Raw genomic sequence first — 27,828 nt, forward strand, 5'->3', positions numbered from 1 at the left:
TAAAGTAACTTTTCCTTACATGAGCCATTACTTAACCAAATTCATAATACGTCTACACATTGTAGGTGTGGGTTCGGGCCGCTGCTCTCCGGTCAAAGAGCGCAGCTGACAAGGTAGATATTTATTGCAGCGCTTATAAATAACACCCATCCATGCCTTTTTAGTACCTTCCTCTTTATATAACGTAACAAACCCACCTATATGTTAAGAACGCTTATCCACTTACTATTGGTCAAAAGCCATGTCAATCATCACTAGAACCACCTCTGAGAAGCCAAGGCCAGCTATTCTGTAATTCTATTGGTTCCCTGTCCTGTCAATCGTCTGGCGCGTTGCGAAATAAGAACGCCTTCGTGTCAGTCTTCCAAACTGGGCGCTTGTTATCTGCTCAGCCGTGAGAAAAATAATAAGAAGCGGAACATTAAGCGATGTAAGACGTTGGTGTACGTATTTGCCATGTTATTTCTAAACCTAAATGTGAAATATATCTTGTCAGGGTATGATTTTCGTGTCAAGGACTAGAGCTGTCTGCACGTAGTAGATAAAATAGTGTTAGCTAAGCGGCTAATCTTGACAATATCGTCGTCAGATAACGTTACTCTGGAAAACATTAACAACTAAATTATAAACCGTTATTCAAGGCTCAACAAAGAGATAAAGTACACATATTTAGCTGTTGCCAGGCAAAAGCTCATTCATGAAACTAAAGCTTCTTTTTCGAATTATCCGTTCCACCTTAAACTGTGCAGCAGTGACATTTTACATACAAGCCACCAGAATGGATTTGCTGCAACTTTTAAGGTGGAATGAATATTTCGAACAACGACAGGACCGCTCCAGGATTTTAAATAACTTTGTCTCAGTGTGTGAAACTTTCCAACTGTATCTGCGTCATATTTAATGTCTCTACACCAGTGTTATTGGTTTTATAGTTGTGTTTTTTTAGAGGGGGGTTGGGTCAGATATTCTGGCGTTGTTTACAAGAAAGGTCAGACCGACTGGGACTGGCGCTATAGTGATAAGTGATTGTCTTTTTTTGATCCGATACCTGGCTCAGTATCTCGATACTAAACACGTAGTCTTGTGCAAATAAGAGTTCCTCTTTAAAGTCCTTCTCCTCAGAAACTAATTTCTGTTGAAGTGGCTTCCAATCCTGTAAGCCTGATGGTTTACTGATGTGTGTGTGCTGATCTAAGAAAAAGCAGTTACTCTTGTCTCTTGAGTTTACCTGAAAAGCCCCACTCTGCAAAGTGATGGGATTGGCGCTGTGGGTTTATGACATATGAAACCCTGGCTGTCTAAATCTGCCTTTTTAAGCCTGTCCTTGAATGGACATATTAACTAGACACACTTTTTTTTTTTAATTTAGGGCGTGTTGTCCAATTTATTAATCTAATCAATATTAGACTTTTGATGAAAGACAATTATCAGCATGTTTTAAGGTTGACGAGTAGGTAGCAAACGTTTATGCAGTTTAGCAGGTGGGCCTGCATTAACCTGGATTAGTATTACTGAGATTTTAATCTCAGATCTAAGCCCCTCTCAAATATCTGCCTCTGCCAATAGCAGTGTAATTCAGATAATATTGTACATCCCCTCTAAAACATCTGTGTCATTCATCTTAATGCAGCTATGACCCTTTGTGAATAAATGCAACATTTCCTTTTAATTAATCAAGTGATTATACTCTCAACATTTTTAAACATTTAAGATGTTTACATATCTGCATCATCAAATATTTACATAGAAAACATTGGATGTTAGTATATGTCCTGAGTTCATGTGATAAAACAAAACATTCTGAGAACACAGTGTAGAGAAATAAGTGTACTTATTAAACGGTGAAAAGTAGAACTGAGAAGAAAGAGAACAAAGTGAAAGGGAATAAACCTGCGTTTCAGCTCCTCAAATATCATTACTTTAGTTTACACACTCGTTTTTTAAGATAGTTTTTTTTTTTAAATAATTAAATATGAACATCCATAATATGAGCATAATTTTATCCTTACTCAACAGTAAGTGGGGTTATGTATATTGGATTGTTCTGTGAGTGGATTGCTATCTTGAAGACCTCAGCATAGCTAACTGTTGTCATAGGCACCATATATAGCACTGCAGCTATCAACTTTCAATGTGCACAGAGATCTTTTCTCGCTTTGCATTGTTACTATATTAGTATAACTAATTATGTTGCCAACGGATTGTGGTTGTAATAAGTACATTGCCATTTTTTTAAGGGTTTATTTTGTTGTCCTTCTGTTTCTCATTTATATTTGATCATCTATGTTTACTCAAATCTCTAAGTACTAAATAATATGTTAAGGTTTTATGTCACTTGTGAAAATGATATGAAAGTCTATTTAGCTGGATTATAGACTGTCTGAAATATAAATCCATTCACACTGTTTTATGTTTAACCAAACAATAATGTATATATTATAATGTAGTTATGAAGCACCGATTTAGGATTTGAGGGATGATGCTGATATGCAGTATTTTCCTGAACATATTCAATGTTAATACAACAAGTGATTATAAAAGATGCAAACTGAAATTAAATCTACCTGTATTCTAGTAGCATCCCTGAGGTTTTACACAGCTATAGGATCAGCTGACGTGTCTCTGAAGTGTTTCCACCCTCTGATGCCTTGCTTGTGTGGTGGATATGTTTGTATTTTTTGTAACTGCATTGGTCTCTTCTTTTGGGCATTTCTGTCATTATGGAAACAAAACAAAACAAATACCGCACAGCAGCCCATTGCTGATTAAAAATTATGCTTATCTTCATCAAACATCTACCCAATCTGTTAAATGCATATGTTTTAAAATTGAATATCAGCTGATAATATTGAGTATTGTGTAGTTTGTCACTTCAAGATTTGCCACATCTTGTAAAAAACAGTGATCAGCAGTCTGTCTGAGAAATAGATCACAGACTCCTGCACATCCTTCCGATAGCTGAGTCTGACTCAGGCGCCTTGCACCCTTGTGCTTCTTCCCACACACTTCCCACTAAGGGTTTGAGTTCCCATTGTTCTGGGAAAGCACAAAGAACACAAGGCTGTTTTTGTGTAATCAAGTCCTGTTATTTATGAAGAGTGGTGAATATGTGAGTAGGGTTTGGCAATTTGTTGATATTTTAATAAAATACAATACTGTTTACCAAGTATGCCTTCAATACAAAACAACAGCATTTATCAGATTTTGTGGAATTGTAGAGCTTACACCAAGAACCAATTTATAACCACAGAAAGGCTATACTAACACATTTCTGATTGGATACCAGCTAATTAATCCATAGTGTTATTTTACTTATTTATTTTTACCTATTAAATAAAAACATCCACTTAATTTTCTTCTCAAATGATTACATTTTGAAAATGTTAATTTTGTTTATTCCATCTTGTTTCTAAAGCCCAGATAAGCTGAATATCATTGTGCATATTTTGTAAAGAAAATGTCTTAAAGTAGCTTAACGTTATATTGTGCAGAGCTGTTAATGTCATATGTGTGTACATAAAAATGATCTGATCTAATTTTGTGAATATCGTTGTCAAAAATATGTAGCTTAATTTGGTGATGCACCTTTTTGTACAACTGGTTCTTGCAGTAGCCACATTAATTATAGATGGCTGATTTGTTGACTGTCTTGCCTGTCCTTTTCATAGTTATCAGTCAGTTTCATGCTGTTTTGACTATTGCAAATGCATGAAGTATATTAAGTCATTTGCTTGTTTTGAATAGCTATAAAACCTCACCTTGCATTGTTAATATTGCAAGTCTGTAGCAGGTTATAACTACCCCTGGAATTATGCTTAAGGCAGACCGACAGAATCTCGAAGGATGAGCTCTGTCCCCTGATCTTGATCACGTGTATATTTTCAAATGTGAAAAATATCAGTTGGTTAAATGGCAGATGGCTCATTGTTTGAGTTTGTGGTCAGGATTAGACAGCTAAATTTTAGTCCTTCTCCTGAGGCTGCTTGAGACCTGCAGTTAGAGTAAGTGTTTAGAGCGTTTTTGTTTTATTTTATATTTATATTATTCAGCTTCTGTAATTTCTGTTTGTAAGCTCACTACAAATGCGTCATTTATACATTCACCTGAAATGCCATTTAATGTGACTTTAGTATTTGTTCCTATATGGTTAACTTTTATATTATATATATATATATATATATATATATATATACTCTGTCCTCTTAACACTGATAATGTGCAGCTTCTTGTACTGAGTAATAAAACATGTAAATTAACCCCAAACAAATGCACAGAAGCACACACACACACACACATATATATATATATGTGTGTGTGTGTGTGTGCTTCTGTGCATTTGTTTGGGGTTAATTTACATGTTTTATTACTCAGTAAAAGAAGCTGCACATTATCTGTGTTAAGAGGACAGAGTACTTATACGCTGTAGAGCCAGAGGTCTATGAAGCAACAGTTCCAGCTCAGCAGTGTCACTTGGGTTTTACACAGCTTTGGGTCAGTTGATGTTTTTAACTGGAAGTAGAATTAGCTGAAGGTAGGGGGTGTAGTTGTTCTTTAAGTTTAATTAAATATAATCCCTTCTGTCTGATAATGAAGGACTGCTGTTTACATCACCATAGCAGCTTGTGCTGCATATCACCACTGTCCAATAAAATCTTGTATCTTTTACAGGAGAAGAAAAACCTTCTTATATTTCACTCGAAGCCAATGAAAAATATTTTGGAGCATTTCTATTGCTCCTTTCATTATGAAGTTTTTACAATGTGTGAAGGACAGCTGCTGTGTTCAAATTTGGTAGTAAACTAAGAAGTTGTTTATTGGATTATTTATATTATAAATATAAATAATTTACAGTAACATTTAAATTCTGCTGGCTATAAGTACTTTAATGTATTCATTAAATTTAAATTTTTCTTTCACTTGTTATTTTTGAATCAGAAACAAAATTAGATTTTATGGAAATCCTGCTTCTGTGACCCTCCTTATTTCCTTGTGTGCTTGTGTTTTTCTCTGTCTATTTAGGAATAAGACAGACTCCTGCTTTGGAGTGACAATGCCCTCTGATTGACATTATCATTAGTAACTCTCCATCATGAACAGCGAAGAAGAGTTTTATGATGCTGAGACAGGTAGGAACAGTGCAGTCGATTGATAATACTCCTGAACAGAGTTTAATGACTATACTAATGTGTTTGTTTTCCTACCTTCTAATCATTTGTTCTCTGTTTCCTTCTGAGGTTTGGAGTCAGATGACTCCTGTGAGGTTAGCTTCAAAGATGCCCCTGTCTATGAGGGAAAACAAACATCAAATGGCCGTGTGCCATCAGAAAATGGCGTGTGGGAGCGAAGGTATGCAGCAAGTGTTATAGCATATGTGTGTGTATTTAAAATAAATAAATAAATAAATAATATATCTTCAAGAAATACTCTTGTGAAAAAAATACAAGAGTCTGATATGTATTTATATGTATCTTATGTGTTTATTTATGTGCAGAAAAACACTTCCTGCTCCTATGTTCTCAAGAAACGATTTCAGTATTTGGGGTTTCCTGAAGAAATGCATTGGCATGGTAAGGAGAAAACATTTAAATCAACTATAGCTGAACGACATGGATAATGAAGTAGTCTTAGTCAAAATCACTGTAGCCTAAAATGTTCAATTCAGGCTAAAATCATGAACAATTCATTAATAAGTTTATATTTCTGCTGACATGTTTATTTTTCATTTTGTTGTTTACATTTCCTTTACTACCACCTTTGAATCAACCAGGAGCTGTCCAAGATAACAATGCCTATTGTTTTTAATGAGCCACTAAGCTTCCTTCAGAGGATTACAGAGTACATGGAACACGCATACCTCATCCACAAAGCTTGCACATTGTCTGATTCAATAGAACGAATGCAGGTAAACACCCAGTGCTTTTCATTAATTTTACATTTGAAATCTAGATATCTTGTTGGTGCTGAACCTTTTGGGTTTCGGTATTTAGCTTGTTGCTGCATTTGCTGTGTCTGCTGTGGCATCACAGTGGGACAGAACTGGAAAACCTTTCAACCCTTTACTAGGAGAGACTTATGAGCTCACAAGGTAAGCCAGTACATTATAGAGAATTAGATATTATACCACAGGCATTCAGCCAAGCTCATAGTTGCAGTGTAGCCAATCCCCTGTTTAAAAAATATATAAACAAGCAGGCTGTTGATTTGTAACATTTAATATAATAAATTTATGTAGAGGCATTACAGCTTTGAGCATCTCATTCTCCACCTTGAAATATGCAGACCTGATAAACTTTTAAAAAGCCTGTACTATTGTACAGTGTAATTTTCTTTTTAAATGTGCATGGTGTAAATATATATTGTCTGTCATATGGCAGTCATTAGTAGCTGTGTGTGTTATTGCACCTAGTCTGTATTGTATTGCTTTGTGTTTCATACTATGCTGCTGTGGTGATTTCCTTTGTTTAGGGAAGATGAGGGTTACCGACTGATCTCTGAGCAGGTTAGCCACCATCCACCAATCAGTGCTTTTTACTCTGAATCGCTAAGCCAGGACTTTGTGTTCCATGGCTCCATTTATCCCAAACTGAAGTTCTGGGGCAAAAGTGTAGAGGCTGAACCCAAAGGCACTATGACACTAGAACTGTCCAAGTGAGTGTTTATGTTAAGTAAGCAAAACAAAAAAAAAAAAAAACTGGCATAATACAGTATATCTGCTCATAATACAATATGAAATGCAGCTATTTTGAGTAAGAATATGTTCGTATGATATACATTGTACACAAAATCAACATGACTGAATTGAGTTATACATTGCAGGCACAAGGAGGCATACACTTGGACGAACCCTATGTGTTGTGTGCACAATGTCATCCTGGGAAAACTGTGGATTGAGCAGTATGGAACAGTGGAGATAGTCAACCACAGGTATTGCCCTCTGACATTCCCACAGTATCAGGCATAGGAGCTTATGTCTTTGTTACAAAGATATAATTATATATTTAAGTGAATATGCAAATGCTTTATATATACCTTTAGCTTTATATTTACTAAAAAAATTATTTAACTGTACTTTATTTCTTCCTTTTTGCTGAAAACAAATCTGTATGTGTCAGCACTGGGGACAAATGTGTGCTGTATTTTAAGCCATGTGGCATGTTTGGCAAAGAGCTACATCGAGTAGAAGGATATATCCAGGACAGGAGGTGAGCTGTCACTAACATTCAACAGTCAAGCCAAATAGTTTACAGCTTAAACTGCTAATAAGTCTGCCAGTTATATGTGTATATATGTAAAAATATTATATGTATTTTTTCAGCATGTAAGCCAGCTGGTATTTGCCATTGTGTTTCTGTGCATTATGTTTGATGTTAATTTACATTTTTTTTAATGACATTTATTAGTAAAAAGAAAAGACGTGTTATCTATGGGAAGTGGACAGAGTGCTTATACACTATAGAACCAAAGGTCTATGAAGCAAACAAGAAAGCAGAAAAGAAAAGTGGAGACTCCAAGAAACACAAACTGGTGAGGATGGACGTTCTAATATAATAATAATAATAATAATAATAATAATAATGACTGTGCAGGATTGTGCACAGGTGATCAATTTTATTTACCAATATTAAAAAACCTAAAACACTACTCATTTGTTAAATTATATCAGTGACAGTGTAGAATAGTGCTTTTAAAAATAGGGGAATTCTACCCATTAAGGCCCTGCGGTGGCAGCAGGAAGTGTCGCAGTCACACAGCTCCAGGGACCTGGAGGTTGTGGGTTCGATTCACGCTCCGGGTGACTGTCTGTGAGGAGTTGGTATGTTCTCCCTGTGTCTGTGTGGGTTTCCTCCGGGTGCTCCGGTTTCCTCCCACAGTCCAAAAACGCACATTGGTAGGTTGATTGGCGACTCAAAAAAAAAACAAAAAAAAAACGTGTGTGTGTGTTGCCCTGTGAAGGACTGGCGCCCCCTCCAGGGTGTATTCCCGCCTTGCGCCCAATGATTCCAGGTAGGCTCTGGACCCACCGCGACCCTGAACTGGATAAGGGTTACAGATAATGAATGAATGAATAAATAATAACAGATTAATGTGAAAAGATGAGTTTTATGAGGTAGTGAACAAAGTTAATCTGAAGGTTAAAATATCTAGCTTTATTTAGAGATACACTGCTAAATAAATAAGCTTGTCAAGTATGTACACTGAAGGTTTTCTGATTCAGTTTACATTAGTCTACAAATAAATGCATTATAAATGGTGCTGGACAGTTGAACCTAAACACTAAAAAAAGGTACCATGCTACAAAATGCAGCTAACCCAAGCTAATTTTGTGTAAGAGTAATGTAATATTGCTGAATGTGGGCAAAATAATAATCAAAATGATGCTTAGTCCATATTATAAGCTGTCAGTCTTCTTGCCTAATTTTGAAAATAAATATTTTATTTAAAGAGGATCACATTAGTCACTATGGAAACATTTAAGCCCAGTACGCTCCATTTACTCCCACCACTGATTTTCAGTGAGGAGTTCCTCTAGTTATGGGCTTGGATTGTTAGTGTTTTTAAAATAATTAAATAATTTTAAATAATAAATAATATATATTAATTACGACCCCTTTGTTGTTTTTGAAGTGCCTATTTATTCTTATTTTGCCTTGTTTTTACATTTGTTGTACGCATATTTACTTACTACTTACACGTTTTTCCAGATTTAAAGACTGTAAAAACGTATTTAAAACATTGAAGTTAAATTTGAAAGACTTACATTTACTTACTTATCCATCCTACCGTCATAGATTTCTGTAGTTAATGGGCAGGTTATTGACTGTGGTTTTGTTTTTCCTAAGGAACACAATACTGGTGGCAGTGATGGTGATGCTGATGAAATGCCAGATTTCCAGGAGACAGTCACTATGATCCCAGGCAGTACCTTACTGTGGAGGATAGCCCCAAGACCTGCACAATCTGCACAAGTAATGAAACCTGCAGTTCTCCCTCCTCCTCAATATTTTTGTCCTAATTTAAAGCACAGAAGTGACCAGAAACAACTAAAAAAAAACTTGAATATACAATCTCAAACATCTGATCTAAAAGTGGGAATGGCTTTTAATAGAAATGTTAATTGTGTTGTATACCTAATTGTTATTGTCCTCTCTGTTCCTAAACCAGATGTATAATTTCACCAGTTTTGCCATGACTCTAAATGAGCTGGAACCTGGCAAGGTGGGACTCTTAGCACCTACAGATTGTCGTTTGCGGCCAGATATAAGAGCTATGGAAAATGGAGACATAGGTAAAAAGGCCTACATTTATTTCACTAGCAAAATAAGGTCGTATGGCTTATAATTTATTCCATTAGAAATGCCTGGATTGTGAAGGAGGAACATGTGCATTGGTCAGAATGAAGATTTAAATGTTATGAATCATGACTCATTAGCAGAAAATATTTTGTTGAACAAATACTTGTTTTCAGGCTTGAGCTTTTCAGCATGTGAGTGAATTACAATAATTATAGGAAGACATACAAACTAGTGATCACTAGTGAACATAAATGAAGTCCCATTTGTGAATGCTCTGCTGTAGTAAGGTCAGCTGGTGGCGCTGCTGTTCAACCGTGTGCTCATGCCTTCACCTACTCAAATGTCACACACAGCCTGTCTAAATGAAACAAGCCAAAGACCAGAAACAACATTTTTTGTTTGTTTATTTTTTAGACACTGCAAGTCAAGAAAAGGAAAGGCTGGAAGAAAAGCAGAGAGCTGCACGTAGGGAGCGGGCTAAAGATGAAGAGGAATGGTCCATCAGGTGAAGCTTAACATTTCCGTAATATTCAGTTTCTTAAACATAATGCACTCCATTAACATTTTGTCGCCCCACTTTGTTCCAGATGGTTCCAGCAGGGCACTAATCCTTACACAGGAACCTCAGACTGGATCTACATGGGTGGATACTTTGACAGGAAATACTCTAACCTCCCTGACATCTACTGACTGGCTGGAATAAGGGCAAGAGTTTTTGATATACCTCTGGTCTCCAGCCCATATCACCGTCTGGCAACAATAAGCTTATTTTTGTTGTTTTTACTCTCCATTAAAATGTGACATATAGAATGAATGGTTTACCGGACTGAATAACAGAGCCTTTGCTCCCCTGCAGTCAGATCTTTATACCGGAATCAGAAAGCCTCATTTTGGCACTTACTTTGACTGAATTTATTTATTTTTGCAAGGTAGGAAATGCCTTAAACGCCTTTATATTTTTAAATTGTTTTCCATGTAATGAAGATTTATGATAAATCATGTAGTGTAGACCTCAGTACCTGTATAGTGATTATGATAGATATGGCCCTCCCCATCATATATCGTGCTAGTTATTCTCAGGTGTTTTATGGGTACAAGTTGTTAGAGATGGCATTAACAAGGACGGAGCATTTTTGTGAACCTTTTGTGAACCTTATAGCATGTTATGAGAGGCTCTTTTGATATTTATGCTCAGACTAATGCAACTACTTTATAATTTCTATGGGATTATGTACCTTTCCAGAAATGTGACTTCTACAACGGTAGACAAAACGCTGGGACATCCAGTGAATAATTTTTGCATTAACTTAGTAGATGAGGCCATTTTGTCTCAGCCATGTCACAATAATGAGTCCCAGTTGGCTCTATCATGCCAGCTTTATTTGTCTTTACTAATGTTACCGGACTTCACAAAAGTCTGCATGCTCAGAAATGTTGCAGGCGGTTGATTTTTAAAATGATAAAATCTCAATAACACCGCTTAACAGCAAAGAACTGTAACTTTACATTAATATTTTGAGTTGATTTAGTTGCCAAAGTTTTTTTTTTATTTTTATTTTTTTTTCCCTAGTAGAAACTAAAGCCATAGAACTCATCAGGACTGTGGGTGACAGGCTTCATTTAAAGGAAATGGGTGCTAATGTTTTCTGCTTTCCAGCACTTGTGGCTAATGAATGTTTCACCTTAACACACATACAACATAATGCACATGAAAGACTCTACTGTTCCCTGGCAAAACGTAAACAAAACATGTTTGTTTAGTAAAATGTTTTTGTCATGCTGTATGATTCATATAACAGGTAAATGGAGATGGTGTACTACAAAGAGGACTATCGTTGAACGTTAACACTATCGGTAACTTGAAAAATCACATACTGTGTTTCTCACCTACTCACTCATATACTCCATATATACTCTATATGGCCAAAAGTTTATAAACACCTGCTCTTCTAATATATCTTTTCTTGAACCCAGGGTATTCATAAGGATCTTATCACCCACTTCCTGTCTGTTGTAAATACTATTACAGCCCATCCCAAAGGTAATTGGGATGTAACTACAGTGAATGCAGTTCCACTGCTATGCAGTCTGGTGCTGGGAGACTTTAAACCAGTGCCCATACTTGGAATTAGGCACAGTGACCTTGGAGTGCATCTCTTTCTGTTGCCATTACTTTTATATGGAGAATAAGCACAAGCTGTGTGTGCACAATTTAGAACTGTCAGCAAAGGATGCACCTTAAAGTAGCTGAATTCATTAAATTAGATCAGGTGTCTGAATACTTTTGGACATACAGTGTACAAAATAATAAATAACTAATATCTATGCAAACACCCATGCAAATGTTAGTGAACTGTATTTGGGAGATTTGTGTCAAAGAATGTTCTTTCTCGTGTACAATACTTTCTTTGGCCTTATTCGTCTGTGAAGAACATTGGACTATTCCAGTGAGTTCAGCCTTGTCTATGAAGGACTGGTGGTGGTGTTTTTTGTGGCAATGTTCCACTCAGCCAGCATCAAACCATGTAGTTAACTGGCCTTGGAAAAAAGATCAATCACAAAGACGGACTGTATATTTCCTTTTCTTTTTTTTTTGGATATAGACAAGTTATCCCTTTGAGTTCAGTCAAGTTATTTCAGTTCTTATTTACAAATATGGTCATATAAAAATGAAAATGACTAATAGTAAATAAAACATCGTAACAGGACCTCATAGAAAAGTAAAACACAAGAAATGCTGAAATTTAGGAACTTGTCATTTAAAGCACTGATTGACGTCTTTTGCACTCGTCCTTTGTACAGAAGAATGAACCTCACTGTGCTGTTTAAGGTTTTGAAGGATTTCAGATGCTTTTGCACAGCACTTTGTGCCCTATATTTTGACCTGAACTCTTGGCTGATGTATGACTTGCTTGAGTTCAACTGTTTGTCTACAACAGTGACATGGTTAATGCTTATGAAATCTAAGAGAGCACACACCTAGAACAAGTAGCATACACATCAATTAATTTGTTCCATGCAACAGCAATAGTGTATTTAAATCATAAAGACGCCCCATAACCTGCTTAATACGAGTTTCGAAGTATATTCTGGCATGTTTAAACATTTTATTCTCTACAAATTGGCAACTCAATGGAAGTCATAATTGCCTCTATGTGAAATTCCCTTGTCACAAAATGTCTGCACCTGTTCTAATGCTGTAACTCTCACAAGTTAATATTTAGGTAAATCTGTGACAGGTCCCCCAAAGTGAAGCTGTGTATAGCAAACATTGTGTATGTGGCACGTGGAGAAGTTGGGAACCTGTTTATACCTGTAATCATTTAAGTTTGTGGGTGTGGATGTTGGACGGAATTTTGAAATTTGTCAGTGGTCACTGTTCGTGACTGCAGTGAAATAGAACTTGTAGAACATGCCATGTAGATTGCGTAGGCTCTGTGTTTCACTTATGTTTACTTATCATAGTTAACATTTTCCTATTTTTGTATAGGTCACATGAAAGTCTGTCATGATGCACTTAAACAGTCTAACCTGATGTAAATCTGGTCATTCATGAATTAGCAATATTAAATGTAAAATAGCTACATATAACTAAAATTAAACTTAATTCCAGTGTGTACACCTGCTTCATTAATGTGAGTTTAATATGAAAAATATGTGGAAACACAACAGGGAAATTTAACAGTGAAAAGGTTTCTATATTACCAAGTGGACAGACCTAAATACTTCTACTGTTATCCCCCTTAACTTGTGTTCTTCAAAGGTGCGCAAACCCCATGAATACACAAGTATATATTTCTATTATTGGTCTGTATAACAAATGTAAAATTAAATACAACCTCATTATGAAATATAAAATGTAACTTATGTACACAATATATATATAAAAAATAATAATTCTCACTGGGTGAGGAATGTCTTGTGGCCAATATGTGGAGTTAATTTAGGTTGATTTTACACACAATTAATTCAGCCTGCACAATTCCAACAGTTAAAAAATATATTTATGAAGACTCTATCAGAAACAAAAATTACAAGATTTCACATCCACACAGCACCAAAAAAAGTACATTGTGTCATTGTAAAGAGATTAAACTACCACTTAAAACTGTACCAATTGGAAATGCTTTCATACACAAAATAGATATATGTAAAAAAAAAAAAAAATTTATGCTGCATCTTACAGAAACCCTTCACAGTGTTTGGACAATCTCAGACCCACCCCCAGCGTGCCATGTAGCAGCCAGCTCTTGTGATGGATGATGGAGCTGTCATAGATGTCTGAACATTTCCAAAGCTGGTGACATGATGACGGGCAGAGCCTGTGTACACTGAGGTGAAGAGTCATGGCATGGCAGCAGAATGATCAACGTAATAAACAAGGCACTTTATGCTGCAGTACTCACAGTGTGTACTCTGAGGTTTTGTGCTGAAAATAAATAGCTATTTCTTAATGACTACAAATGGAGTTTTTTAAAAAAAACATTGTTCAGCTGAAATATACAAAGATTCACAAAGAGTGCTAGCCATGTCAGTCTCGTTCCCTGAGGGGTGAAAAATAGGAGAGGGCAAAATAATCACAGTCAATTCCTGCCAACATAACCCACTAGAAGTTCGCTGTGTACTTGACAATAATAAAAGACAATGTCAGGTCATGTATTATTGACCACAGAATGACTGTGGGTTCTTAGCAGAATGTCTATACATTATAGACCAGTCATTCAGAGCACTGTGCTACACACTTAGCTACCACTGGGCTGGTTAAAGGAAATTCCACCAATTTTTCAAATCCCAAGTAATTAATTACATAATCTAACCAAAGTGATTCAGAGGGGTACGATGTGAAATGCTCTGTTCTAGAGAGCTGCTCACCAAAGGTCAGAAGGGTTTAAAAGCACACTCAAAACAATATATGAAATGTAAGGAAGACATTGATGGAGGTCTGCAACTATTCTACCATTATAAACATTACATATACAATTTTGGAATTAAAATTAATTCACCACAGAGGGAGGCATTAAGGGCACTGCAGAAAAAAAGCAGTCCCCAACAAAAACTTATTTTTATATTTGCACTATTTCACCCTCATCGACATTCCACGTAACACTCAGAAGACGACAGGTGTCAGTGCACTGGTCGTTCTGGATAAAAATAAACTGGCTATGATAATATAACCACCTTCCTTTGTCCACCATTGTAAAGCATGGTTCTGTAAAATTAACCCCACTGACACCAGTTTGGGTGGCATCGCTTACACCTCCACAAATGAATTATGAAGACATTTTGAAAAATCAGTGGAATTACATTCTAAGCTGCAATATCAGGCCCTGTGTATGGCTCACAGTAGCCTACAGTAAACAGACAACATGTATAGTCATACTCCGTACACCACAATACAACAATAACTGAAGGAAAGACTCCCACTGTTACTAAAAACACCACAGTATAGTAAATATAGGTCTATTTTTTTAACCATCCAGTGTTTGGACTAACTACTCAGCCCATATTATTAATTAGTGCGTATACACACACACACACACACACACACAGGACACAGCAGCGTTTGCAAACCTTTTCTTCATGCAATTCTCACAGCATCTGAGAAATAAATACTGAAAGATTCCATTGTGCAATAGTCACATAAAAATGATCTCATCACAATACAAACAGCTGCTATTGTAAATCTGTCTCTCAAAATGTGAGCTACACTCTTTGAAGGGGAACACCACTGAACCTCCATCAATGAAAGTAAAGGTAGAATGTAAACATTTCATTCAGAACTGTGATGTGAAAAGCTTCATTCAAAAGAAACTTGCAGACTCAGAAATGTATGTCGTGGTAGTGATGGGAACCAGATATGATCCTGATGCCTGAAATTTTGTTTTATGACAGTTTAGTGCAGCACATCCCCTTTCGTATATAAGAATATTTTTCGAGCCCCACCGTCTCTGACACAGCGGTAGCAGTGATCGCACATGCCATGGCGCACCCCATATTTACTACCATTATCCTAATTAATATTACAAGTAAAACATGTAGGTTCGCGGCACGGTGGCGCCCCCTCCAGGGTGTATTCCCGCCTTGCGCCCAATGATTCCAGGTAGGCTCTGGACCCACCGCAACCCTGAATTGGATAAGCGCTTACAGATAATGAACGAACGAACGAACGAACGAACATGTAGGTTCACAGGTCACTTTGAACAGTAAATAGAATGGCTTTATGTCATTGTGGACATTGTGATACCTGGTTCCTATCACTACCAATGTAAAGAGGTTAGAGTGTTTTACAATGCACCATTTCACATCAGATCTCTCTGAACAACATTTACATCTGATCGACGGAATATTGGAGACTTCAGTTCTGCCAAAAGGGTCATTTGGATCAATTGCAATAGATGAAGCACTTCTGGTTCCTTACACAATCTTATAATGGAGTTTTCTTTTTTAAATAATGTTCACTGAAAGATTCTATAAGGAGTGCTCCATTAAACCCCATCCGTGGAGCTTTTAAGAGTGTATGAAACATTTCTACAAAATTAAGCACACTGGTCTGGATCCTCAACATTTCACTACACAATCACAATCTACAGTCTGCTGAAGTGAAGAGGTAAAAACAGGACTATAGGAAATGAAAAAAGAAAAGGCACAAACAACGTGCCTGGGAATGTCATCTCTAACATAGAGTGATAGATTCGTAGGATAGGTTTTAGAATGCTGTGCATTCCCCACAGCAAAGGACCTGAACTGAAAAAAGTGTTACCCCACCTCCAGATATGAAAGACATACAATCAGTCTTCATACACAATGCCTGCAGCAAGAAGTTTGATGAAAAATAAATATACAATAGTGATAAATAATATGGCACATTTGACAAAAATGAATTGCTTTAAAAATACAAAATGTGATCAATTGTACTATTAATAACTGATTAAAAACAATGTGTTTTACCACAGTAGGTCAGCCTCCACAATAATCAACATTTGTTATGAGCGTTGAAGTACCTTGGAAGACTGAAAGTGCTTTAGGACTCATGACTGATGAGGTTGCTGGACACAGGTGAAAGCCCTCAGTTCTGTGAAGTCCTCCAACATGCGTTATTAACCACAGTTTATTTGCATTCAGAAGAAATCTGTCTGGAGCCTTTCTTTGGACCTAGACCTGCTGCACCAGCCTCCGATAGTGTGGCATGACCTTGCTGTCTGGGAGATAGAGTGCCATCTCCAAGGCAACCAGGACGGGAAACTCAAGAGGAATCAGCTCCCGCCGACTTATTCGAAAACGCTCCTCAAGCTTCTGCTCGGAGCAGACACATGCACAGTGGGAAGAGAAAGAGAAACATAAATAATGTAATTAGTAAGTACATTAATGGCAATGTCTACAATTGTAGGGAAGTGCAGTTGTCTTGTATGTTTACATTCTTTAAATGCTAAGCACCAGCTCTATGAAAGTGTCAAACAAATAAATACAGTGGAATTTGTGTTCCTAACTTGTGTTTATTGATAGTCAAAAAACATGTTATTTCTTACTAATTCAAGGAATAAGGTTTAAAAGACCGTTGCCCCCCCCCCCCCCAAACGGTGTTCGGAAACTCTAATAGGCGTCTTGCCTGTGACGTAGATGGTGGACAACAACTCTAGAAGCTGCACTTAATTTAATGCAAAATGACGAAAAGGTGTGTTGTTTTTGGCTGCAATCATTCAATGTACAGTGGGACATCTGTGAACAAATGGCCCAAAGATCCCAAAATATCCAGAAAATGGACTAAATTTGTCAACTTTAAAGGGTCACTTTGGAAAGGACCATCCGCTCACTCCGTTAACTGTAGCTCATTTCACTGGCACTTTTCCAACAATATGGGCATGTAAGGACACTAACGAAAGGTGTTCAAGAGCCTCTGTAACATGGAGGTAAACAGGGTAAGGACACTCACTTCGCCTGTTTTAGTTGGTGTTAGTTAACGTTAGCTTGACTTGCTAAACTCGGTGGCTCAGATTATACTCGGCTACGTAGCTGCATTACGGAGGTTTATAGTGTCGGATGAATTCGAGTTCGACTTCGATCACATTTACAAGAATAACGGTACCTCTAAATTTGAGTTTAGCTTATTGCTAGGCTATTGTCATGAATAATGTTGGTTATTTAGCTAGATACTGTCATAACAGTCAGTCATAACGGTGTTTTACCACGGCGTTGTTCAGCTGTTGTCCACCAGTGACGTCACACGGTTGCGTTCAACAATTTCCGTAGCGAGCTCAAGTTTTCCGTCAATTTAATAAAATTGTCAGTTTTAAAGCAAATTAAGCTGCTATTTTCATTTTAATTCATACTTATATATGTCAGTAACTAAAATAATGTGAAATATTCATGGAGGTCCATTAAGTAGTGCTTAGCCTTTAAGTCTGTGTATACTTTCATGCAGTTAGTGCTCTCAAATTTAGAATCTACAGCAAGTAGATAAGGCAATATTACCCATCTCTGGAGCAGAAATAGAGCAATATCCTCATCCTGGTTCATGCTTTTCAATGTTTGGGGGTCTACATATTGACTAAAAGAATCCAGATGCTGTTTCTCTCCCATGAATAGAGAGAGAAATCCAAGCATACCATACTGAGAGTTTGGGTGTCTTTTTACCCATTTACAGACAGTGAGGTTTGTAAACACCTTAGGTTGATTTTGAGCTTGTAAACACATTGGAGAGCTAGCAAGTGGTGAGGAAACACTCAGAATTTTAGTCTCTTTAAAAAGGCAGAACAACCTAACAAAGGGAATTAGTGTACCATATTTACCCTTTATCAGTTAAATTAAAATCAAGAATTTAATGAAATGTTAGTTACCCTTTTTATAACCACACCATCAGCTGTAGGTCACAAGACAAGGAAGCAAGTACTAGAGGCACATTATACACCCCCCTGCCTTGACCCAATACACTGCAATAATAACCTCACATTCAAATTAGTGTCATATGATGATTGACATTATTGTTAGATATGAACAAGTGCTGTCAGTGTTAACTTCATTGTGTTATTCCCTTCCAAAAATAACAAGGACGTACTAACATTTTAGTTGTTTAATCACAGAGTTAATTCAATTCAAACGTTTAATTGAATATATATATGATGAAAATGGTCTGATACTGAACACTTCCCTAATTCTATTAAGACACTACTATGGTGAAGGCAGTCCAGTAATATGTAAATAAATGTCTAGAGCATTTTGTATACCATGCAAAACAAGTAAATAGCTAAGAACCACCAATGCAATAGACCCAGTGAGAAGGAGCTGTCTTACTATTTCAACTTGGACGAGACTTACATCTATCAGCTGCTTGACCTCCAGCTTCTTCAGGTCACTGCTGATCTTGGCAGCAAGCAGCACACAGACAGCAGCCACCAGCTTTCTGTTGTGCTTGTTCAGTCGACCCTGCAGAACCAGCTTCTCAAAGTACACATAGGCCATTGCTATGGTAACTGGCTGTAGATTGCACTCCTCACTCACGGCACGCATCTCCCTTTTCAAACTGAATGACAGGCAAAAGTTGACCACATTGAATTTCAAAATGTAATACATGTAGCACCAAAACAGAATATAGTCGAACATCTTTTTTGGTTTTTCAGTGCCTATTATAGTATTTTTTATCTACATCCGACAAGAATGTGCAAGAGTAAGATGTACAAGATATGCTCCGTGGAAGAATAAAGGTAGTCATTCACCTTAGATTGTGAGGAAGCAAGATAAAATATATAAGAAAACAAACAACATCTTTTAGAATATAAAATATTTTTCCAAGTAATTTTACTGATACATTCATCATGAAATGTTCATAGTATAAAAGGCCCCTGACATTAAAAAATATAACTTTTACTGGTTAGGAAATTAATTGATGTTGTTTGCCCTGTAGTGTATAAACAAACAGATTTCCTGTCAGTGTACAATGCTGTCTATCAAAATAATAATACCTTCTGATCTTGCTGAGGGTCAGTTTTATATGGGGAAACTTTTCTTTGAATGTTTCATTCATGTCCTTCTTCAGATCAGATGGTTTCACATATTCAATAACTGTTGTCTGGAAGAAACAAGGGAGCATTTAAGAAACACCCATCTTTACTTTTATGACCAGTGAGAGAGAAAAATAAAGACAGTTTAATTTGACAGATGACAGTCAAATCTTCACAGTATCAGTGAGAGCAATACTGCACAATACTGAGCCACAGCAAAATAGTTTATAACAGTGTGTCTCTAGCCTCTTGGCCACATTTTCCTTTTGATTAACAGTGGATAATTTTCATAAACTAAGCAAACACTTTGTAAAGGACTTGAAGCAAGCATGACAAAGTGATATTTTCTGTTTAAATATGTATTGAGTTAGAATACTCACCACATAAGAAGCAAAGATCAAGACCCTCTTGTGCTTTCCACAAGGCCACTGTGGGTCACTCAGTAAATAGGGGTCATATTCTGACAGTTCGTCCACACCTGTAAGATTTAGGTGCATAAAATTAAGCTCTGCATATATGTTTACTAAAAATACACGGCAGTGCTAGTGCACTTTGCTCACTTCTATCATTTTGTTCTGATTTACAGAGGCCCTCCAGGAGCAAGATCACCCCTGTCCTAAAATCTACACTGTACTAGACTTGGTATCTGCCTGCAGAATTGAACACATTTAACCAGCTCAACTCAGTAACTGGGTTTACAGGACAAACTCATTTATATTAGGTACAACAATGGTAATATTAATGATGGATATCAAACCACGCAAAGGTTTTTAAAGCTGTTATTTTAAGATTAGACTTGGTTGATGTGAACAAAAATGGTGATATCCCAATACAATTTTAAATAACGATTGATATCGTCACAGTATAGTGTTGTTGCATTGTTTTTTGAATTGTACCATTTCTCCTTTAACATTTGGACTGTTTTAGAGATCACATGGTCTGGCTTTAACACCTCTGATAAGAACGGCTGTTAACTTTACGACAGTGCACCAGGAACTCAGATGATGTTTATGGTCTAGGTTGTTTATGGCTTGTTTACGACAGTGATGTGTTACGACAGTTCCTGGTGCTTTCAGATCCTGTTTAGGTAATAATCAATCCATGTATAAGGTTGTAAAACGGGTATAAAGATGTGTGCCTCTTACAAACCATTAGATCAGTCTGAGATTCAGCCTGTGACCGGATCATTCTGAGATCATTCTGAGGTTCAACCAGAGCGCTCATTAAACAGCATTATTATCCAGACTGGTCTCTGCTCTTTACTTTGAAACCACCAGAAGACAAGTGTACAACACTGTCAAAGCTGTTCATTCATCCATTGTCTGTAATCACTCATCCAGTTCGGGGGTTTTTGTCAAGAGCCTACCCAGAATCTCTGGGCGGGAGGATTTTTAGAGTGAATATACCAAATGTTTTTAATATTAATACTTTTATGATACTAGCACTCCTACATTATTAAAATGTAAAACATCTCCACAGTTCAGAGGAGGTGCTGCGATGGAGACTAAGAATCTACATTTAACTGAGCAGTTCTTCCCTACTAGTTGTTATTTCTCACTCCACACTGTACAAAAAGTGAACAGAATCCTACAGGTGACTGGCTGTTTGCAGGTTCCTTATGACATGGTCCATTATCAGGGATCTGAAAGGCTTTTAAAGAACCAGGGTGGGAGCACAATTGGTGTGTGGTCATATAGCCAAATGCTGTATACTTGTTGTGTGCTTTGCTGATGATTTACATTTAATATATTAAATTCACAGCAACACATAACACACTGTTATGGTTTGCAAAAAATATCCAAAATATCAATAAATAAATAAATATATATATATTCATTCTAGTGGTAAATGTGTTTTTACCACGGTGTGTTATATTGCACACTGCATTAAAACTTGTTTTCAGAGTGCATATGAATATTGTAATATGCTGGTCAAAGTACAGTATTTAGCACTAAGTAGCTCACCAGTCTCTTGCCCAGTGGCAGTGCTGAGACGAGACGGAGTGAAGTTCTTCTGGCCATTGATCCGGTTTCGGGGCATTGGCATCTGCACTGTGCTTGTATCAGGCGGGCCATGGCTTTTCTGTCTGACCAAGGCATTGGTAGGAAGCAGGAACCGGGCATATGATACAGTCTACAGATGACACATACATCATAAGTATGAATGCAGCACCTTTTGATAGCATGAACGAAGTAATGTTATTAAAGAAAAAAGATGTACATTATATGTAAATTTGATTTAAGTTGAACTAGTCTTATATTCAACATAATAATAATTATCATGTCACAGATACATGTGTAATGTATTCTATTGGGTTCAAATTCTAAAACTAAAAGTAATCTTAAGAAATAGCATTAAAAAAGTATGACTACATTGGGTTGATTAAAAAAGCTTTTCCAAGTAACTATATTAACATAAATATATTATGGAATGTCATAATAACTAATTCAGGAGATTACTAGAATTAGTTATTGCTGTTGATTATTTAATAACAACAGCTGTTTTCTAAATTATTCCAAAAATGGGAATAACCATGGATTTATGTTTTTTGGTACTGCCTTGAATATGTTATTACTGTGCAATTATAGTTTTTATACAAATCGTGAATGCAAGATGAGTACAGAGCAGTTACAGTAAATGTGCTGACCAATAAGATTTACTAGGCTTATAAAATACTGTGAATATAAATACATCCACATGATCACCATCACTAGCCTCCCTCCTACCTTTCCAAAAAGGCCCAGTTCCACACCCTCCAGCACAGGAGTCATATCCACCACTGCTCCACCAGATGGCTGCCTCTGTCTCTGGGCCTCCAGTTTAGCGTCACTGTGAGGAATAGATATCTATTCAGTCATCTCTATTTAATAATACACTCCGTGGTCAACTGCTGCTTCCTACTGCAGTTCAGACGCAGAGATTGGGAGGGTTACTAAATCAGTCACTGCTGCTGTTTATCTGAAATAAGAGTCACTTGTGCAGCCTGTTGGTGCACCAGCTGTCCAAGCTGAGCTCTTGCTGATGACCCACTCAGGCTGCATGTTTATCGAAATGTTTCTTGGGCTGTTATTTGTAAATACTCTGTTCTAGAAAGAAGCTGGATGTTAAAAAATATCCTAAGAGATAAAAGACACATTTTGTACACAAATAACATGGTTCATCACTTGTATGGCTGTATGTATGGACGATGCGTTGGGTGTGGACAAATCAACAGCTGTTTTGAAAACAAAAAAAAAATGTATTTCAAAAAAAATAATTAATAATATTTAATCCAATATTTATCTGGGTCATTTTAAAGTTAATCATAAAGAACAGAATGTATTACAGGACCAAAATCAAACGAAGCTATTCAAGGAGGATGAGCCCCCACCATAAAAACAGCTTTGAAAAAAATGTGACAGAATTGTTGGGATTAAAAGCAGCCTGGGGTCTATTGATTTGTCCATCCCTGATGGGTGTTTTGATGGTATGCAATGAAAGATGTGTGGCTGTCTGCAGGAGCTCAGTACCTGGTGTGAATGCTCTCTCCATAGGGCAGTACAGAGAAAGCAGCACAAAGAGACCGCTTAGCACAGATCAGAACAATCCTGCAGGACACAAACACACAGCATGTACACAGAAGTGACAATATCAGTCCTATAACACAGCACTGAAGAACCAATGAGTGAACACACACACAGACATACATACATTTTATGCACACATATATATGCATAAAACATTTCTTAGTGTCCCAAAGTCAGCATAACCAAATACCTATACCTATATACAACTGTGCTCAAGCAGCCAAGACGTCATCTAATCGTCTCACACTTGCCTCAAAGCCATATTCTCTGATTAATGATGCCCATGATTAATAATGCCCAGGACTGTTTTCACATTAACAAAAGGTTCTGTGCCAACTTGTCACTAATGTGCTATTTGTTTATCTTTATCATTTGTATTATTCACAAGTTTAGTGATTTTGTAAAATTCTCTGATATTTTAATACAGGCTTATTGTCTATTGACCATTTTTTGTTAAGATCCATATAAATAAACAAAGATCTACGCTAAAATAAATCCAGGCATTTAAGTGACATTGCAAACTTATTTTGGATGATGCATTTACTGTATTCCACAAAGGCAGAACGTTACGGTGCACTGGATTGGAACCATTTTTACGTTTGTACACTACCTTTCACTGACAAGTTCAAAATGAAGGAATCCAACATGTCTGGCTGATTAACCAAAATGTGTAAACATGCCCAAATAAACCTAATCACAAACTGTCCTCAAAGACCAAAACATAATGAGTTTACAATTTAAACAATAAAAGTATGGTGATAATTTGAAATCAATACATTAAATGACATCATCATATCCCTTTGAAGCCATGTACCGTTTATGAACACAAAGGATATGCATGCACACAAGAACAGAGTGTGCACACAAACATTTGCACAACACCCGTCAATACACCATCTCACAACAGCCTAAGGCCACACTGAAACCCAGTTTGAGCCCATCAGACACAAACATGTTGGTGACATCCATTTTACTGGTACAGAGTTCAGAATATCAATCACTGAGCCAAACACTGCATATCAATTTCCTTACTGTGATATGTTATGTCATTGAGAGAAATCTGCCTGATGCAGGCTCAGTCAAGGAATGATTTCTCATCTAAAAATGTTCAACTCACAAGAGGCACAAAAAGAATGCTTGAATGGGAGCACTGGATGTTTAAGCAAATATTGTCACCGAGAAACAGTAGCCTACTTTCTGTATAGGCTTTCTAGATCACAATGTTAAATGTGACCAGTTGACTGAATACATATAAAGTGCTTGAAAACAGCGGTGACAAAATGTTAAGTAACATTGACACAAAATAGGCCAAATAGCTTTGGCCCCGTATAAACATTTCTAGGTCCAACGACTTTGTTGGGTACATGCTTCTCTGTCAGGTTGCTAGGAGGTATGAACAATGTCAGATCCAGCAGGCCAGCAGTTAGTGACAGACTGCACTTGATGAGGATGAAGAACACAAATTAAACTCTATGTATGTCATGAAGCTATGGGTATAAATGAGAAACAAAGCAGTTCATGTTTGACAATGTGTCCAGTGTTAGCAGCGTTGGGGTTTTAAACAGTATTATGCCATTTCCCAGCTTCTTTTCAATAATCTCTAGACCAAAGTGTCACACTTGCTTAGACTAAAACATTACAGAAAAAATTGATATGTGCACAACAAACAAAATGTTAAGTGTTACAGTACAGAAAGTGACAAAATGAAAGATGCAGGATTTCCACAATGATTAAAATGTGATTACTAAGATTTCTTCTTCTTAGAACTACCTCAGTTGGCAGATACTAAAGATTCTGAATATTTTTTTTCAAAGCTGTGGTTTCTATTTTAAGAAGATGCCACTACTTTATGAATTCCTTTCTTTGAGTTCACTAAGCAGCCAGAGCTCTAAGTGAGATAACCAATGTTAGACTGTTACTTATGTCAAAGTTATTAAGTGAGAAAAGGATCCACAGAGTCTGTTTGATCCTGCACTACATCCCATTAACAGAGAGTTGATAAAGGCTATATTAAAAACAATTGTATATAATAGGGAAGCACAAATATATAACCAAAATAATCAATTGTATTATTTCTTCCCATATATTTGATTATAACTTCTTATTCCCTCACATTTCTCATTGTTTGGAAGAACTGTTGTTGTTTTGTGACTAGCTAGGTGATTTCCCTACAACCAAAACAAGTTCATGCTTGTCAGTACTGTAATAATGTGCAGCGAATGCTTTCATGTATTCATCATCTACTCATCATGAAAACACAGCTTCCATACAGGGTAAAGACAGCAATAAAAAGCTGCAATAACAATATAAGTCATTAGAAAACTCCTGCTGCTCTTTAATCAACTACTACTCACACTTGCTGACTCACCTACTGCCTCTGGTGTCATACTGCCTCATGTTCTTGATGAAATGCACCTTCTTGGCCCGGGGCCCTGGTGACCCTGACTGGTTACGTGTTCTACAACAGTAGAGTAAAGACAAATCAGAGGAAATGAATGGACCTGTAACTTAATGAATCATGAAAAAGTGAAAATTACCAGCTGTATCCTGATTTCAAAGAAAGCCATGTTAGGGTACAAGAAGCATGTAAGTCTGAACTTTCAGATAATACATAAAGTAGCTAGCAAGCTGGCTATAAGCAAACAATTATTAGCTCAGGTCTACATTGGAGGCCTGTGATAAACATATCTCAAGGCCAAAACTTGCTGCTTAAGTTTCATTGCTGCTCATAATCTTAGTTCAACAATCTTGCGATGGTCTTATGACTCTCCCTTTTCCTTGGCCAGCCATAATCTAGGACTCTGCACTTACTGCAAAAGCAATTCATTCTGTTGAATTGACATTACATTTACATCATGATTGACTAAAGCTCTGCTGGACCATCAAGCCCTGCTCCATGACCTGGCAGGTCCAAGATTTCTTAAAGCTAGTATAAATTCTTATCAATTAAATTCCTTTGCTTTATTTCCCAAACAGTTCTTTCTTCTATTAGCAGACCCATCTTTAAAAAAGTAACATTAAGCAATCATTCAGAATATAGTGAAATTGAAGTTGATTTCTTTTTATGATGGTGTTAATATGATCCTATATTATATCAGATTGTTGATAAAGAATTAGTGGGTGCCACGGTGGTGATAAGATGTTCCTAAGTTTTTGATATATTAAATCATAATGTTGCTAGCTTGATTTCTATGATATTTCAAGTGCTTGATAATGTGTTGCCTCAGTGTTTGACATGGTGTTGTTAATTGGGTGCTATGGAGTTCCTAGGATATTTATTAATGGTTACTATGGTATCTAAGTTGGTTGTTAGGGCAGTAGCAGGCGTTATTGTTATTTTAGGTGGATGTTAATATGTCCCAGGTGGTTGCTAGAGTGTAGACAAGTGGCTTCTGTAGGTAACCCTTGTGGTTATTAATAACTTTTTGTATCACTGTGACATAAGAAGGTTGCGACAATTTACTTTCTACAGGGAATAATTCTGAACTATGTGTGAATTAGACAACTATGAAGGACTTAATTGTACATAAAGTCAGCTTAAATGCCTTAAACGTTTTCTGGGATTAATTAAAAAGTGCATTTAATCAGGTGTAATAAAGCAGTCATGCAGTACATTTAAATCACTATTTAATAATTTTAGACATTGACAACAACACAATAATAAAGAATTAACCGTAATAGGTTTATTTACACCTAAGCACTTCTAGACGAAAATGAAAGCTATAACGTTACAGACCCGGAAGTTTCACTGCTATACGTTTGTTATTTTAATGAAAGGTAAAAAGATTTTATAGAGTTGGGATTGTCTTAAGTGGGAATTAAAGAAAAAAAGTCTTCTCAGACAACTTCTTAACGTTACTGGCGCAAACGCTAGAGAATGGGTGACAGGAAAAAATGAAATTTTAAACAGTGTTCAAAAATCCTTCACCGTGGAACTGAGACATTAAACCCCGCTTTTTAAAACACAAAGGGGCTTTAAAAATTAAAAAATGCTCCGCTTTTCTGCTGTCAGTTGAGTGACTAGAGGGTTTTAAGCCTTACCAGCTCAACCAGACCATTCAGACACAACGCTATTTGCGTCTACGCGACCTTAAGAGCTTGAAATCCGGCTTGAACAAAAGAAACTCACCGCTGACGGAGGTCAAATGTTGGGGGGTTATAACCGGTGGACACCATGGGGGATTTACTGGACTGTGAGCTCGGATTCTGTGCTCCGGAGGGCGGAGAAAACGGGAATCCCTGAGACGACGACAAAGGATCCACCTTAACGTTAGCCGCTTCGGAAAACACGTCGCTGCTCCCGGGACTAAACCCGCCTAATGTAGTGGGGAGCAGTGCTGGGGGAAAGGTATTGGTCCTTGGTAAATGAGTAGCATTAGAGCCGCCGCTGACCGGAGCTGACAGCGGGCTGAAAGCTCCGCAGCTGCCCGCAGTGGAGAGTGTAAACAGCGGGGGAGCCGCCGCCGGGACACCGGCCTCAGCGCTCTGGGACCCGGTTGCTGCTGCTCCTTCCCTAAGGACGGCGGTTCCATTGCTTAGAGCGCACACCGGCCGTCCGTCCAAAGAGATATTGTTCAGAAATAAAAGAGCCGCTTGTCTCCGCCGGGAATCTTTACTTTTACGCCCTTCTTTATGAACGGTTTTCGCTGTGTTGCTGCCGGCGCCTGAGTAAGCACCGCAAGCAGCGGCCGCCATTCTACTACTGAGTTCCGAACCGTGCTTCCCTCTGTCAACGTATGGAGAGAGAGAGAGCGAGCGAGAGAGAGAGAGTACAGGAACACCCAGGAGGCTGCTTATTGGCAGACATTTTTTAAATATTTATGAGAATCCAGGCTGCTCGAAACCGGATTGGATGAGATATGTTCGATTCTTTAGATTGGAAGAGTTTTATTCTAAACCGTTACAACTTTTCGTTTGTGACAATCTGCTGAAAAATATCATATCGGACTTATACATATAGATGTATATATTCCT

The 27,828-nt window shown here is 37.2% G+C and overlaps 2 protein-coding genes across 5 annotated transcripts; one reads left to right on the top strand and one right to left on the bottom strand.

Moving 5' to 3' along the window:
• Positions 1 to 314: 314 nt before the first annotated feature.
• On the top strand, positions 315 to 13,586 carry osbpl2a (oxysterol binding protein-like 2a). 4 transcript variants are annotated; one of them, XR_010802560.1, is made up of 15 exons: positions 315 to 430; positions 5,020 to 5,126; positions 5,235 to 5,346; positions 5,492 to 5,567; positions 5,768 to 5,902; positions 5,988 to 6,085; positions 6,466 to 6,648; positions 6,817 to 6,924; positions 7,113 to 7,202; positions 7,401 to 7,524; positions 8,841 to 8,966; positions 9,163 to 9,286; positions 9,708 to 9,798; positions 9,881 to 11,147; positions 13,480 to 13,586. XR_010802560.1 is itself a non-coding variant. In XM_066670150.1 (14 exons), the coding sequence occupies exons 2-14, from the start codon at positions 5,090 to 5,092 to the stop codon at positions 9,981 to 9,983; spliced, it is 1,407 nt and encodes a 468-aa protein (XP_066526247.1). In that variant the 5' UTR covers positions 315 to 430; positions 5,020 to 5,089; the 3' UTR covers positions 9,984 to 13,310. The 4 variants fall into 4 exon arrangements, 3 of the variants coding, with proteins under 3 accessions (XP_066526247.1, XP_066526248.1, XP_066526249.1); XM_066670150.1 differs by lacking the exon at positions 13,480 to 13,586 and having other exon boundaries at positions 9,881 to 13,310; XM_066670151.1 differs by lacking the exon at positions 13,480 to 13,586 and having other exon boundaries at positions 324 to 443; positions 9,881 to 13,310.
• On the bottom strand, positions 13,408 to 27,549 carry cables2a (Cdk5 and Abl enzyme substrate 2a). Its single transcript, XM_066670149.1, has 9 exons — positions 26,984 to 27,549; positions 25,223 to 25,312; positions 22,798 to 22,875; positions 22,015 to 22,117; positions 21,253 to 21,421; positions 19,669 to 19,766; positions 19,250 to 19,356; positions 18,606 to 18,810; positions 13,408 to 16,586 (listed from the first exon to the last, which is right to left on the bottom strand). The coding sequence occupies exons 1-9, from the start codon at positions 27,547 to 27,549 to the stop codon at positions 16,446 to 16,448; spliced, it is 1,557 nt and encodes a 518-aa protein (XP_066526246.1). The 3' UTR covers positions 13,408 to 16,445.
• Positions 27,550 to 27,828: the final 279 nt, after the last annotated feature.

This window comes from Hoplias malabaricus, chromosome 5 (genome assembly GCF_029633855.1).
Source record: "Hoplias malabaricus isolate fHopMal1 chromosome 5, fHopMal1.hap1, whole genome shotgun sequence".
Classification (NCBI taxonomy): Eukaryota; Metazoa; Chordata; class Actinopteri; order Characiformes; family Erythrinidae; genus Hoplias; species Hoplias malabaricus.